This window comes from Lycorma delicatula, chromosome 4 (genome assembly GCF_047948215.1).
Source record: "Lycorma delicatula isolate Av1 chromosome 4, ASM4794821v1, whole genome shotgun sequence".
NCBI lineage: Eukaryota > Metazoa > Arthropoda > Insecta > Hemiptera > Fulgoridae > Lycorma > Lycorma delicatula.
Genome location: NC_134458.1, coordinates 59,059,347 through 59,074,793, shown reverse-complemented (window position 1 = coordinate 59,074,793; position 15,447 = coordinate 59,059,347). Strand labels below are relative to the sequence as shown.

The following is a 15,447-nucleotide window of genomic DNA, read 5'->3' as shown; positions in this document are numbered from 1 at the left end:
TCCTGGGTAAGCTTTGCAGTCGACGAGTTGATTTCTAAATCTTTGCTTAACCATGATATAATCTATCTGATACCTTGCAGTATCACCTGGCTTTTTCCATGTGTATCTTCTTCTATTATGATTTTTAAACTGGATGTTGGCAATTACTAAATTATACTTTGTGCAAAACTCTATAAGTCAGTCCCCTCTTTCATTCCTTTAGCCCAGCCCGTATTCACCCACTGTATTTCCTTCCTTGCATTTTCCAATGCTTGCATTCCAATCTCCAACTATTATTAAATTTTCATCTCCTTTTATGTGTTTAATTGCTTTGTCAATTTCTTCGTATACACACTCTACCTCATCATCATCGTGGGCGCTTGTACGCATATAGACGTTAACAATCGTCGATTTAGGTTTTGATTTTATCCATATTACCATGATTCTATCGCTATGCATTTTGAAATACTCTACTCTCTTCCCTATCTTCATGTTCATTATGAAACCTAATCCTGCCTGCCCATTATTTGAAGCTGAGTTAATTATTCTAAAATCACCTGACCAAAAGTCGTTTTCCTCTTCACACTGAACCTCGCTAATTCCTACTACATCTACATTTATCCTATCCATTTCCCTCTTTAAATTTTCTAACCTACCAACCTTTTTTAGACTTCTAATATTCGATGCTCCGACTCGTAGAATGTTATTTTTTAATTTTCTGGTGACCCCTTCCTTAGTAGTCCCCACCTGGAGATTCGAATGGGCAACTAGTTTAACTCTGGAATATTTTACCAAGGAAGGCGCCTTCATCTTTGTTATATGAAAATGCAGAGAGCTACATTTTCCTGGAAAAAAAAGCAGCTGTAGTTTTCCATTGCTTTCAGCTGCACAGTACTCAGAGGATTGAGTGATGTTGATATGGCCGTTTAAGTCATCCTGACGTACACCCTTAACAACTACTGAAAGAGCTGCTGTCCTCTTTCAGAAATCATTCCCTAGTCTGGCTCTCAACAGATACCTCTCCGATATGGTTGCATCTTCAGTCCAGCTACTCTGTATCACTGAGCATTCAAGCCCCCTCACCATTGACAAGGTCTTATGTTTCATAGAGGGAGGAAGTATTACTATGTAAATATTTATGTAATATTAATACTATGTAATAAATGTTTGGATAGTCAAAATTATCAATATTGTTTGCATGCATATGCATGTATGGCTGATTGAATTGGCCCCCACAATTAAAAGAGTTAATTATCAATACTTCCTTATTTTTTCTTTATTGCAGGATAAGTCAAAATTTTTTTATATAAAGAGAGAAAACAACAGAATGTTGATGCGGAAGAACATAGAATTAGCATCTAGTGAAGGACTAGGGTCTCTGCCAGATGATTTGGAATATATCAGCTCACTCTTGCTCTTCAATACATCAGAAAATTTGTAAGTACATCCTTTTTATGTTTATACAGAATGTGTTCCAAACTGACTTCTGAATTTATTAGAATAAAGAAAAAGCTTAATTATAATTTTAAGTGACCTTCAGCCTAGAACTGTGCTACCAAGGACATTATAACCCCATCCATGTGTTTCTCATTGGTTTCAGAGTGTTGGGTATCCAGCCAAATTGGGTAGCCAATTTGAATTGCTACTATAAAAATCTGCAATCTGTAGAATTGGAGTATGCTTTTTCTTACAAGACACCCTTCAGAACATCCAAATCATAGTTTTGGAATGACTGACTCCTGTTAATCTCACAATTAACTTATGATGTTATTATGATCACAGGTTTTACAATTTTTGTTATCTATATATTTATATATATATATATATTTATAGTTTTGTTATTTTTGTTATCAAAACACTGTGTTTTGATCACAAAACATTGTAGATGGGTTAATCCATTTGAAGTGTCACAAAAAAACATAAGCCAATTGCTTGACCAATTCAAAAAAAGTTGAAACTTACCCACTTATTTCCTACATGTTTCAGGACCTTAATTTTTTTTTTTTTGAGGTTACTATATACCACTTTTGTAAATATTACATTTTTGAAAAAATACTTGTGAAACAGTTAACAAAAAGAGAACTAAATTTTCCAGGAACTAAATTTAAATTTGGAAAAATGTGTTCTTTAAGAGCTTGCTCTAATATTATTTGTCTTAAGTTTTTCTTAATTGTTTTTTATGAGTTCTCAAAGGGTCACAACAGAACTGTACATACAGGTGATTGAATTTTGACAAAAACCTTTTTTTCATGATATTTACAGACACTAGTGAGATCTGAATTAACACATAAAAAATAAGTTGGTTTTAATCACTAAATTCACAAATTTTAATGAGTTCTTTTGGTACTGTACCATACACTATTTTATAGCACTTCATTCACATAAATTCCTATGGAACATTGTTATTCCATTGTTTCATGTGAAATTACGTGAAAACAATGTAAAAATTTAACTGATTTTGAAATTCGCAAATATAATATTATTAAGTAAAACTTATTTATTATTTAATAAACACTTCCAAACACAGGATGAAATTTGAGACACTCTGTAAAGATGTGAACAGGTCACTGACCAATCTGTTACTGCAAAGGTAAATGATGCAACAAGCATAAATGAGCATGTTATAACATGAACACTGCAGTTGAATGTTCAAACAAGTCTGTTTCAACTATAGTAATAAGTATAAAAATATTAAAGTGCCAAGAAGACAGAAACCCCCCTTGGAGCACCTAATTAGTGAGTCAAAATGTTATCGTTTAACAGGTTTTTCATGATTTTTGAGAGGTTATAACCTTTTTATTAGTGCAATACACAAAAAGATTTTTTATTTCCCATAAACATCTCCAAAAACATTGTAAGTTGGGCAAATTTGAGATTTTTAATCTCCAGCCCCATCAGAGTTATTTGAAACCAAAATTTGAATTTTTAAAAAAAAATTAGTTTTCAAGAATTCATAAAAATTTAGGGGTAAATATATCATCATTAATATTATTTACGGTAAAACTGCTAACATATACCTACATATAAAAAAATAATTCAAACCGTATAAGCCATCCCTGCCTCTTAAAAAAAATTACCAAAGTGAAATTTCACCATTTTACTTGTTTAACTTGATTGGTAATTTTCTCATAGAAAGAAGAAAGATATGTACATAAACCACTGGACCAATCTTTTACCTTGAGAAAATATTAATAAATTTCTTTTTGTTTCATTCTTCCAGGACGAATAGTGTTTTAGTTATGATTTTTTTCTGTAAACCCGTACAATCACAAAAATAGGTGTGTGTACCATAACAAAAATGGCCGCCACAGATAAACTGGTTAAATAGAAAATTAAAAAAAAATAGTTTTAAGATCCTGAGACATGTAATAAACAAGTGGGTAAGTTTCTTCTTTTTTTTTAATTGATCAAGCTTTGCGTCACTTCAAATGGATTGACCTAACTTATTTTTCATCTAAATTCCCTTTCTTTGTATGTTTTGGGATCAAATCATATAATGTTTTGATCACAAAATATTATAGACATTATTCTTCAATGGATCTACTTTTAATTTTTTTTAGTTAATGGATGAATGGGTGTACATCCACTAATTTATCAATGTATGGTAATAATATTACTACCACAAACATGACACAGTTATTTATTAATCTCAGCAGTGTTGCCTTACAAAAAACAAATCATGTCATGCAGCTCTCATTTGGTGAGGACAACAGTGACAGGTTCCATTTTATTTCGTTTTTCACTCTTTTTTCATACTGTATAGTGTGGATAGTATTAGACAGCTATACAGTAAGATTATAGATTGCTGGTAGCTTTTGCAAATCTAGTACATTATTATGGTAACTGATTTATTTTAAATTCCCAGTGAGAAGTTTGTTCTGGAATACTCCTAATATATATATATAATTTTATTAAACATGTTGTGTAGTGCATTGCAATCAATAATTATTAACAAAAATCGCCTATGAACAAACCAAAATAGCATCCTTAATATTATCAAGTTATATAAAAACTTTAAAAATTCATGGATTCATCATCAATTGTTATAAAATACTTTAAAAGGTATTGTATCACCATTATTTCATGCAAGAACTGGTAGTTATCATGACGAGTTCAATTTATGTTTGCTATTATATTATTAATAATATTTATATATACTTACTATTTTATCTTTGAAACATTGTGAAAATGCATATTTTAGTGAAATAATTGATTTTTGTAAAAATCCTTTTTGCAAAAGACCAAAACCCTTTTTTTACAAAAAATATTGTAGCACTTTAATTCCATTACAATAGAAAATTAATGTAAAATTTTTTACAAATTTTTCCTATGCTCTGCACACTGTAAAAGTTGTTTAAATTGTATTCTTTGTCTATTTATCATACAAATATTTTACATGGAAAAATATTTACCACATTATAAGTGGGTGATGGTAGCAAACTACCACCTTAGTATAGTTTTATACAGTTAATAATGTTTATTATTATTTAAATGGAGGTTTTGGATAATTTACACTAGTAGAGAAGATGTTATGAATTCATAATCAACTAAAATAATTGGGTCTGGAAAATGTTCACAGTTTTGTAAACAGTCAATTCTTTTCTGAAGATTTCATTACTCTTGTGTAGTGATTATATTTTTGTGATAATTGAAGTGAAAGGTTATCTTAGTATTGTTATCAGGTTTCAATTTTATCCTATTTTTGACTTACAATTTTTAATTGCTTTCACTAGCAACTGTAAGCAACAATTTAATTTCACTTACAGAATGTTGTTTTCATTTTATTTCATTAATTATAATATCAAAACGTGATGGTCTTCAATGTTTATTCACATTGACTGCACAAATCGATGGTATTTCATGCTCCAGCTGAAAAAGTACCCTGTTAATTTCGATTATCAATTTAATATGAGTAGGCCTTGGTTAGATTTATTTTAGATTACAGCCACTCTCTACATTATTCCATATCTTACTCAAACTGTTTTGCTTCCTTGTCTGTAAGAGATGTACTTGCCCAAAGTTAGCGGTAGTGGCACTAAGAGACCCTACTCTGATAAGACCATGGCACTTCATCTACCTTGTCATTAACACAAGAGCACTTTTGGCTATGGTAACAGCAGAATCTGGATCTAATGGAAGCAAAGGTTTTTCCTCTTTGCTAGTAAATTAAGTTATGTAATTTTTAAATCTAAAGGTGTAATCATGGCTCATATTCAATATTAGCTCCAAAGCACCTCTACATTAGCCAAATTACAAGTTTTGTGTGCAGTAATTGGTAGATGGTACCATAACAATTTAGAGCAAGGTAGTGTTGCATTTAGAGCAAGTTGTTCATATCAAGACTAGATTACAGTAGGTATTATGAGGAATGTTAATTCATCTCGCTTTTATTGGGTGCGTGCGTGCAATATTATAAATAAATAAAGCCACAGGAAAACCTCAAAACAGTTTTCATAAGTAATTACATTGAAAAGTTCTAGATAGAATAGATAGATAGAAAACTTAGATATCTAAGTTTACAACAAAATTTTAACAGAATTAATATTATTAAAATACTCTATTGTTCTTTATAATACTGTTTATTTTTATAAAACTCTTAATATTTCTATAAAGCTCATATTATTTTTAAAAGTTACTCTCATATCTTTTGTATTTTAAACGTATTTCAAATCTTCCTTACTGGTCTTATACAAAAAAGTATTTCTTTATGGTTCATTGGAATATCATTTCATATTTTTTCATGTTAAAATATAAGTTATTAACTTCGCGCTAGTCATTCAAAAAATGTATATCATTTTGTAACAAATATTGATCATTTATACCATTAATTTCTTAAAAAATATTTAATTGTTACTGTATAATATTACATTTTAATCAAATGTATTTGCAAAGTCATTAATAAAAATTTTAAAAAACGGCCCTAATTTCAACACTGACATATTTCAAAGTTACAATTAAATTGCTTGGTGAAAAATTTTTAAAACACGTATTTTTCATTAGAGAAATAAAAAAAAATTCAGATCCCCATTTGAACAACCAAATTTATATAATTTTAACAGTAATCTATCACATGAAAGAGCTTTCTGAAAGTGAGTTTTTTCTGAAAGCGACATCGAATTTTCCACAGTAACACATTATTTATAAAATTTGTAAAAACCATTAAGTTAGATACTGTAGATCTCTTTAGTAGGAAACAATCTCTGTTAATACTAAAACATCACTTAACACATCTTATTGATCATTTATAGATTTTATTTTTTAATAATTTGCTGGATTATATTAATATTCTAATTAGTTATTTAATTTTCTTGTCCCAACAAAAAAATATGGGTAATTTCAGCTTCCTTCCACCACAAAGGAAATTCATTATATATTTTATAGATAAATTAAAAATATACATTAATGGTTTAATTTCCTCTAATCTGTTAAAAGAAATTTGTTGGAATGCTATCCTGGCTGCTACTTTTTTATAAATCATTAAACCTTCTGTCACCTTGGTCTTACTAACACTACCAAAATTACAAACAAAGTTATGTTTCTTTGAATTCATTGATAGATATGTAATATAATTAGTGAAATAAAAATTATTTCTCATAAGCATAATCACAGTAACACAGTAAACACAGTTTTATATAATGATTTTTTTTCTTATATTTTTGTAGAATGTCCATTTTCTAATAAAACATTTCTATTCTATTTTAACATAACTGCTCATTTTTTAGTTAATATTCCTAAGTGTTAAGCACTGAATTAGCATTTAAAAAAGAAATTATTGTATTTTTCATGGGTGTAAATCACAACATTTTTCTTTTTTTTTATCTAAAAATTAAAGTTATAATCTTATGCAATATTTGTGTGTTAGCTTGCATCTAAGTGATTTGTTATCGGTAAAAAATAAACAAAGTGATTAAAATAGAAAGCTTAAATTTTGCCTCTTGTATTATACACTTCTGAGGCAGAGATAAATTCTGTACTCAAAACCTTTTCACATGGAAAATACAAGGGTAAGTCAATTATTATCCTCAATGTAGTTATAAATTTTTTTGCAATACAAATAGGAAACTTACATGTATGTCATTTTTCAACATAGTCCCCTTGCATTTCAACGCACCTGGTCCATCGTTGCACAAGCTTCCTGATGCCCTCATAAAAGAAGGTTTTCCGTTGAGCTGCAAGCCAAGAATGCACCGCTTCTTTCACTGTTTTGTCCAAGGTAAATTGACAGCCCCTTAATGCCTCTTTGAGTGGACCAAACAAGTGCTGGTCAGAAGGGGCAAGATCAGGATTATACGGTCGTCCGGCTCCTTCATTGTACATAACACTTGTGCAACTATTTTTTAATTTTTCAGTCCATTCGTAGACACTCCGTTGCAGAAGCACACTGTTCCCGTACTGTACCGAAAGTCTTGGATGAATTTCAGCCGCTGATACACCTTCCGACCACAAAAAACTGATCACTGAATGTTGCTCTTCTTTGGTGCCAACAGAAAGCGAAGCACCCATGGTTAACGGCAGGGCAGCGATAATGGAACTAACCTAGCAGCACCAAACCTGCACAGACATAACAACAATTAAACCACATGTACGTCACCTACGCAACACAACAGTACTACCAACATAAACAAAAATATAACTAAATTGCGGATAATAATTGACTTACCCTTGTATGATATCGCAAATTAAATATAATTATACTCAGGTTATTTCACTAGCGTATACCACATTGTAATAAAAAAAATACAGCATTTAAGTTATATGAAATGTAACTTCTTTTTGATTATTTGTCAGAATGTATAAAAAAATTTAATCTTTTATAAAAAGCAGTGCAAAACTAGTAAATTATATAGAAGAAGGCTTATCAAGAAAACTGAATACAGATTTTCTATTAAAGAGTTTCATTAATTCTTATTCACTATTTCTATTATGGGGGAATATACAGGATTATATTGAAACCCAAGAAAAAAGTGTGACACATGATTTCATTTTTATCATCACAAGTAATCCAGATGGAATAAATCTAGAAATCAGCAGTTTATCTACAGTTTGAATTTCTAATTTCACACAAAATAATTTCTGTTATTTGTGAATTCATAAATAAACATATTTGTAAATGATTACCTGAAAATTGTTTTTGTAACACAAACTAAATTTCACCATCATAATGCTTCATATAAGTTAATACATTTTTATATAGTTACTGTAAAGATTGATCAAGATTTTAAGTATTTATTGTTTATTAAAATTTGCATAATATACAAAAGTATTGGGATGGCATCTGTGCCCAGATCTGCTATTGCAATTTAGTTTTATTGTATTATATAACGGGTTTCATCATTTTTATTAGAGGTGCATATAAATTAAACTTGAATAATTAATAAACATAAATTATATAATAAATTTTGACTTGATTCCAAGTAGATTAATTAATTCTTTAATAAGTTTAAAATAATTTTCATTGTTCTTCCAACATAAAAATAATTTTGTAATAGAATATTTAAATATGAATGTATTGAATATTTGAGGATGTGCCTATTCTTTTGTATTCTATAACTGATTTTATTCATAGAACTTTATCTATTTCTGTGTAAAAATATTCAAATAATATACTTTATGAAGTCTAACACATAACTAACATGTTTTAGATTGAAAATTTTAAATATCTTGTTAACTAATTTTTATAGTTAGTTATATGATCAATTAGTTAGTTAGTTTATAGTCAATTATATGAAATCTTCTTATTGTATTTACTTTAGCATACGTATGTTTAAATTATGTTTTCCTTTCATATCCATTTTTTATATGTACTTGCTCACAGCTTAATTTTGCCACAAATGTTTTTCTGTGAAGTTGTTTCTCCTTTATGAAAACATATATATCTAAAACAGTAAAGTCAACCTTTTTGTTATAAAAGTATTGTTTGCTTAATGTGGCAGTGTAATATTTAGTATTTTAGTAGTAAAATGTATAGCAGTAATACCAGTTATTCTTTCTGGGATGTTGGAACTACTAGCTTTCGTATGCGTGGTAATGTTTATGTATAATAGCTAATGTTCATTTGCCAATTTGATTAGTTATGAAAATTCTTAAATGTTAAAATGAATTTTTTAGGTACAAGGATTATGTTATGTCAGATCCTTTGCACATTTTTAATAAATCTCGGCCGGCTCTTGATGGAGATGAGAAAAATGAAATAGAAGCTGCTCCAATGACGATGTCTGTTGCTGAAAAAACTATGTATAAGGGACCTCAATATTTCTACTCACCAGTTCTACAAGATGTGCCTGAAATTGATGTTCCTCTTGACTTACCGGATTTACCAGGTATCTATAATAATATTCTCATAATTCTTCTGTATAAGAATTTACCATAGTAGTGTTTGTTTTTATCTTATATTCAGGAGTTTAACACAGTGTTAATGAACAGTGATGAATCATAATACTGCAAACGGTTCCAAAATTTAGTTTTAACATTATAACTGAAGCAAAGTAAATTTAGACTCATCATTAAGATGTCAGTATTCCCATATTTTCCCATGTCTGTTGATTGCGTGTCCAGTTCTCCTATTTATTTATCTTGATTTGATGATTTGGATTAAACATTATATAGAGTATTATTTTATAAATAAATGTAATACAACATTTATTGATGCCACTGTGCATTACCATATATAATAATAACGGTGTAATTCTATTAATTTTTTAAGTATTACAATACTAAAATTTATTAGCAGCAGTTAAATGATTTTATTTATAAATATATGTATGTATAAAAAATGGTGGGTTGGTTTGACATTTTCATATTCTACATGTCAAAGTGAACAAAGAATCTTCTGTAGGAAATTGTTAATTTCCCCTTCGTCTTCCCTCTGCCTGCCATTTTGTGTTTATTAATGACAAATTTATATCTCAAAATCAGTTGAGGAATCATAATAATATTTGATACACACATTTACGCCAGCATTGTCTATTAAATAAAAATTATAGTGCAGATAAGTTTACAAATTTCAAATTGGTGACTGTATGAATTTTTCAATCCTTTATTTCTCAATAATACTCAGTTTTATCACGTTACATTTTATTTACAAAATATTAAGTATTTTATTGTGAACAAAATGACACCTTACTTTTGAAAATCAGTTGACAAATAACGTACTTATACAGAAAATGTATGACATAATTTTCTGCCAGATTTCATCTTTTATTAAATCAGATACTTAATTTATTAATTATTTTAACTCATTGTTAATACTATTTCTTAAATTAGTTTCAAAATACGTAATAATTTTTTCAAGATAGAAATAATAAAAAATAATTACTTGAGGTAATCCAGCAATTTTATTTTCAAAACAACAATACAAAATGCTACTCTTTACTTTTCTTCTGAGAGACAGCCTTACCTAGTCCAAAATTCCTGGAGTTTTCCTTATTTTATTAAATCCATTCTGGATTCTCAGATTCAGGACTGTAATACTGAGGGCTAGAGTAGAATAAACAATATTTTTTAAATGACCTCAAAGGTAGAACTCAAGAGGGTTTAAGTCTGGTAATCTGGTAGGCCACAATACTGGTTCATTGTGAGCTATGCATTTTTCAGGAAAAGTTTCATGCAGGTTATTCATTGCCAATCAACTGAAATGTGCTGGAACACCATCATGGTGAAACGACATATTTACTCTTACTTTCAGAGGTAGTTTTCCAACAAATCTGCAAGATTTTCTACTAAATGGTTTAGGTAATTTTCTCCAATTAAAGATTTAATAGAACCACACGACCCATAGATAGTTAACAGTACCTACTCGCATGTTTAGAAAAAATCATTGTTGATGGCTGCTCTGGTAGAAACTATGAGGATCTCCTCATTCCAAATATGTTGGTTATAAAGCAGCACCATTACTACTGAAACAAACTTCATGTGTGAATAAAATGCTGAGCAGAGAAGGGTTCTTCCATAATCTTTCTTTGAAACTAGTTACAGAAAGCCAATCCGAAAGCGTAATCATCTACAGTCAGCCCTTGTACATACTAAAAACGATAAGGGTAAAGATGGTTATCATTTGCAATATGCTCACATTTTCTACTAGAGTACTTGTACTTTCACCAGGGGATTCTTCAACACAATTTAGAGCATGTTCTTTTAAAAAAATTTTCTTCTTGTATTTCTTTTCTCCCTCAATCACGATTCACTGGCCTAAGTGAACCTTTTTCCCTAGGCCATAGGTGAAATTTTTCAAATATATTTTTGTTTGGCACATATGTATTAGGGAATCTGTTTTAACAAAGTCTTCTTGCCTCAGCCTTGATGCTAAACCATATATTAAATACATGTCACACATTTCCTCTAAAGAATATTGAATATTCATAACTATAAAACTAAAATAAAGCACTAATAAAACAACGATAATACTTTCTTAATTTAGGTAATGCCAAACAAACACATTGGAAGTATGATTTACTTTACAACCGTGTGATTTTATTGTAAAGCACAATACTACATTGTTAGGCCTGTCGCCTTAATCCATTCGGCTACACACCACCTCCATACATTGTTAGGCCTGACCCTGACATGCATGCCGTTGCCTTATTCGCTGTGCTACAAGGGCTCACATTGTTAGGCCAATAAGTTTGACCAATTGATTTTTGGAAATTTTATATTTATAATATTATAACAACCTGTAAAATAGTTTTTATAACATGGTTATAATATATTTTTCGTAAAAATCTGAATAATTTATTTTTTACATCAAAAGTCAATGGTGTATGGCTTTTATTTGTATATAATAGAAGATCAGTCAGATCTGAATAATTTTTATTTTAACAGTTTGTAAGAAATAAATCTGAGATATATTTTTAACTTCATGGACTGATATTTTTGAGTTAATTCAAATAAAGTAACCATCAAAGCCATATAATCAGCCGATTAGACTATAGAAGCATCAATAATATCTTAAGATATAGGATAAATAGGAAGAGTAGCTGCCCACTGTCTTTAGTATATAATAATATCATTCTTTATGAAGCAAACTAGTAAATGAGATCGTTGAATTTTCAACACAGATTTCTAAGAAAAGTGGCTGCAAAACTGGAGATTAATTTTTATTTTGTTCTGTGTTTAAAGTCAAATTATCAAACAATGCATTCAGTATTAATTGTTATTCACTGTCTCAAAGAACCCTCATTCAGAATTCTGAAAAAGATATATAAATGTTATTTGACTTTTTATTATTTATTATTTTCTTAAAATATGAAACTTAAAGATAAAGTCTTAATGATTATAAAAGAAGTCTTAAAGATGAAGACTGTGGTCAAATTTGAAAATTCAATTTGTTTTAATCTTTTTCGTTTAAAATTATTTCACTGAATTCATGCTTGATCAGTGAATCATATTAAAAAATACCCATGTTCAAATTTAGAAAGTTTTTTCCTGGGATAATAGTTATTTGAAATTTTAATTTATTTTTTAAATATTTACCTAAAATGCATTACAAGTGTGTAGATGGAAAAAATTAATTTCATGAAGAGAAAGTGGAGCCCTGTTTGAAGTTTTATATATCCTATACTAGTAAATAAATAAACAGCTCCTGTAAGGTGGAGTCCCTATCTAAAATCATTAAAAAAAAGTATTCATCATAAATATCATAGAAGATTTTCTGAACTTAAACTTTTATCATGTTGTTATTATCATTTATTTCTGTAAAATTTATCTTGATTGCTTAAATCCCAAAATATTATTTTTCTAGAATAGAAGGATGTAAGTCTCTTTACTTTTATTTAATAATCTAATAAAGGCTGCCAAAATTTATAGGCTATAAATAATGGACACATATCAATTATTATTAATATTATTGAGATTTCATTTTACATCTGTAACATACAATCTTTTGAAGAAAATGCTTAAAAATATTTGTTATATCTAAGTAAATATTTGCAAAAGATATGCATGTTATTCATGTGAATAATAGAAAATGTATTAAGAAAAATATGTCCACAAAAATGGAGGATGCAAACATATTAATTTAATTTTTTTTTAATTTATTGTAAATTTATTAAAAAATATCAAATTTTTTTCTAAAAGCTTTTTTTTCTAAATAGAAAAAACATCTTATTTGGTAGAAAGATACCAACTAAAATTCAAAATCTTTTAGAAAGAAGTACTCAAAACAAAACTTGTAGCAAACTACTCTATGATATTGCAGAAAAAGTTCTTAGCTGTACATAAGAATGAAGCATTCAAAATTTGGTGTTGCTTACTGGAGTCAATGAAAACTAACATACATTAAATTGCATGGTAGTCATATCACGGACTAGTAGCCATCCTGCCTATTCATCTGAGGGCATTACAATAAACATTTTAACCCTATGGATAATATGTTGGAAAAATTTTCTTTTTCTTTTAATGGTTAATTTTAATTTTCTTTTCACAGGCTTTTTTTGAATCATGAATCCATTCATCTTTGGTTATCAAATGAAAGTGTACATAAATCAGAAAAACGATCAAAAACATTTTTTGTGTATACTAAAATACAGAACTTTAACACTTGTACAAAGTGATTGCATTTATATATAGATAGTAATACACTACCAGACATTTTAATACACAGAAATAATTGTGTAAAGACAAACTGAAGATTTATCTGTACCATTAAGACCTTTTTATGGTATGGAAATTAAATTTTCTGTTTCTGGTAGTGCAATTTTATGTACTATTAAGTAGCATTATTATGTACCATTTATTAATTAATTTTTTTCTTAAATTTATACCATGAAGTCAGTAAGTAAGAAAAATTTGCTTCATAAGCACTTTACTTTAATACTTGATTACATCCTCATTTTATATCCCGTTAGTGATCATATCTCATCAGTCACCTTACAACAGCAGTAGAGAAGTATTTTATAAGAATTAACTATAATAGACAGCATGTATTAATGTGAAATTTTGTATTTGTTAATTGGCCAGTTACAAAATAATAATTTGATAGATAAATAATTATGCATGTTTTAAAGTTTAGACTTTTATTGATATTCTTCTTCTCTGCTAACATATCTAAATTTATTCTTTATAGGTATTGCTGGGGATTTGCGATACAATTTGGAAACTGATTCCATAATAGCTCCTTCTTCAGTAACTACTCCACAAGTTGGAGAATTACCTAGTTTTGTTACGTCACCTGTTGATGATATCAGATCAGAAGGTAAAATGGTTCCACCTCCTCCCTTACCACCTCCAGTGGTGCCATCACCTCCTGCACCTTCATTACCTCCATCTCAGATATCAGTGACAGAAGCTACACCGCCGCCGCCGCCACCACCACCACCTCCACCACCACCACCACCACCACCACCACCACCACCGCCACTATCATCTTCAACTCTGTCCTCAGTGGTTAAAGATGAGTTGACTTCTGAGAAAAAACTTGCATCTTCATCACTGGTAAATTTTAAATTTGTGTTAAATTTTGACATTTTTACTACCTATTCTATATCAGTAATTTTCAACCTTATTAGCTTCACAACCCCCAAAAAGTAAAAAAATATAAATGAATATTTTGTGACACCCCAACCCAATAAAACCTAGTTAAAACTATTTAGTTGCATTGATAGTAGTGGGTCTGAACAATCATGAAATGTACAAAAAATGAGCAATTTACAGGTTCCAACTTGATATGTACATGCTTCTTGTAATATGGTCTGCTTGGATAATATTTGCTGTGAGAACATATGATAAGTGGAACACATCGTGCTCTCAGCGGTATAAAAGAGGTGTAAGGGATTGCAGAACGTTAGTTTAGTTTCGAATATCAAGTGTGCATCTGGTACCTTTGTTTTAGTTTTTAAAGCATGGTTTCATTGAAAATAATAATTGCGGTTTTGGCTTTTTATTGTGTTAAACAGTGTAACTGTTTTTTTTTTCAGTTAGATTCTAATACAAAATGGATAAATTTTTGAAAAACGAAGTGAGCCATCTACATCCAGTGAATCGATTAGCAAAAGCACAAGATTTTATAATGACAGTTATTTAAATTATGGTTTTACCTCATTGGATGGAAAGCCACAATGCATTGTTTGCTTTCAAATCCTCTCTGATGAAAACCTTAAACTCATCAAAATAACTTGACACTTGGAAACTAAAAATCCTCATCATCAAAGTAAACCCTTGGGAATTTTTCAAAAGAAAATTAATTATATACTTTGAGAAATCAACAAGCTTCTGTTTGTAAATCAGCCATACTGATAAAAGTACACTTGAAGCATCTTATGTCATACCATTAAGTGTAGTTAAGATTTCCAGACCCCATACAATCACAGAAAACATCATATTGCCTGCTGTAATTGATATGGTTAGTGTTTTAATAGGTGTGGAAGAAACAAAAAATTGAAAAAAAATTCTGCTTTTTAATAATACAGTATCAAGGTGAATTGATAACATGGCTGCCGATATTCATGATTAAATAATTCAGCAAGTGAGTTCAAG

The 15,447-nt window shown here is 29.3% G+C and overlaps 1 protein-coding gene across 5 annotated transcripts in view; it reads left to right on the top strand.

Moving 5' to 3' along the window:
* The window catches only part of wash (WASH complex subunit washout), a 46,304-nt gene that overhangs the window by 15,560 nt on the left and 15,297 nt on the right, over window positions 1-15,447 (top strand). For all 5 annotated transcript variants that reach the window (XM_075363050.1, XM_075363049.1, XM_075363052.1 and 2 more), the window contains 3 exons: window positions 1,265-1,416; window positions 9,088-9,299; window positions 14,039-14,406. In XM_075363050.1, the coding sequence (XP_075219165.1) occupies window positions 1,265-1,416; window positions 9,088-9,299; window positions 14,039-14,406 (732 nt within the window). The remainder of the gene's footprint in view (window positions 1-1,264; window positions 1,417-9,087; window positions 9,300-14,038; window positions 14,407-15,447) is intronic.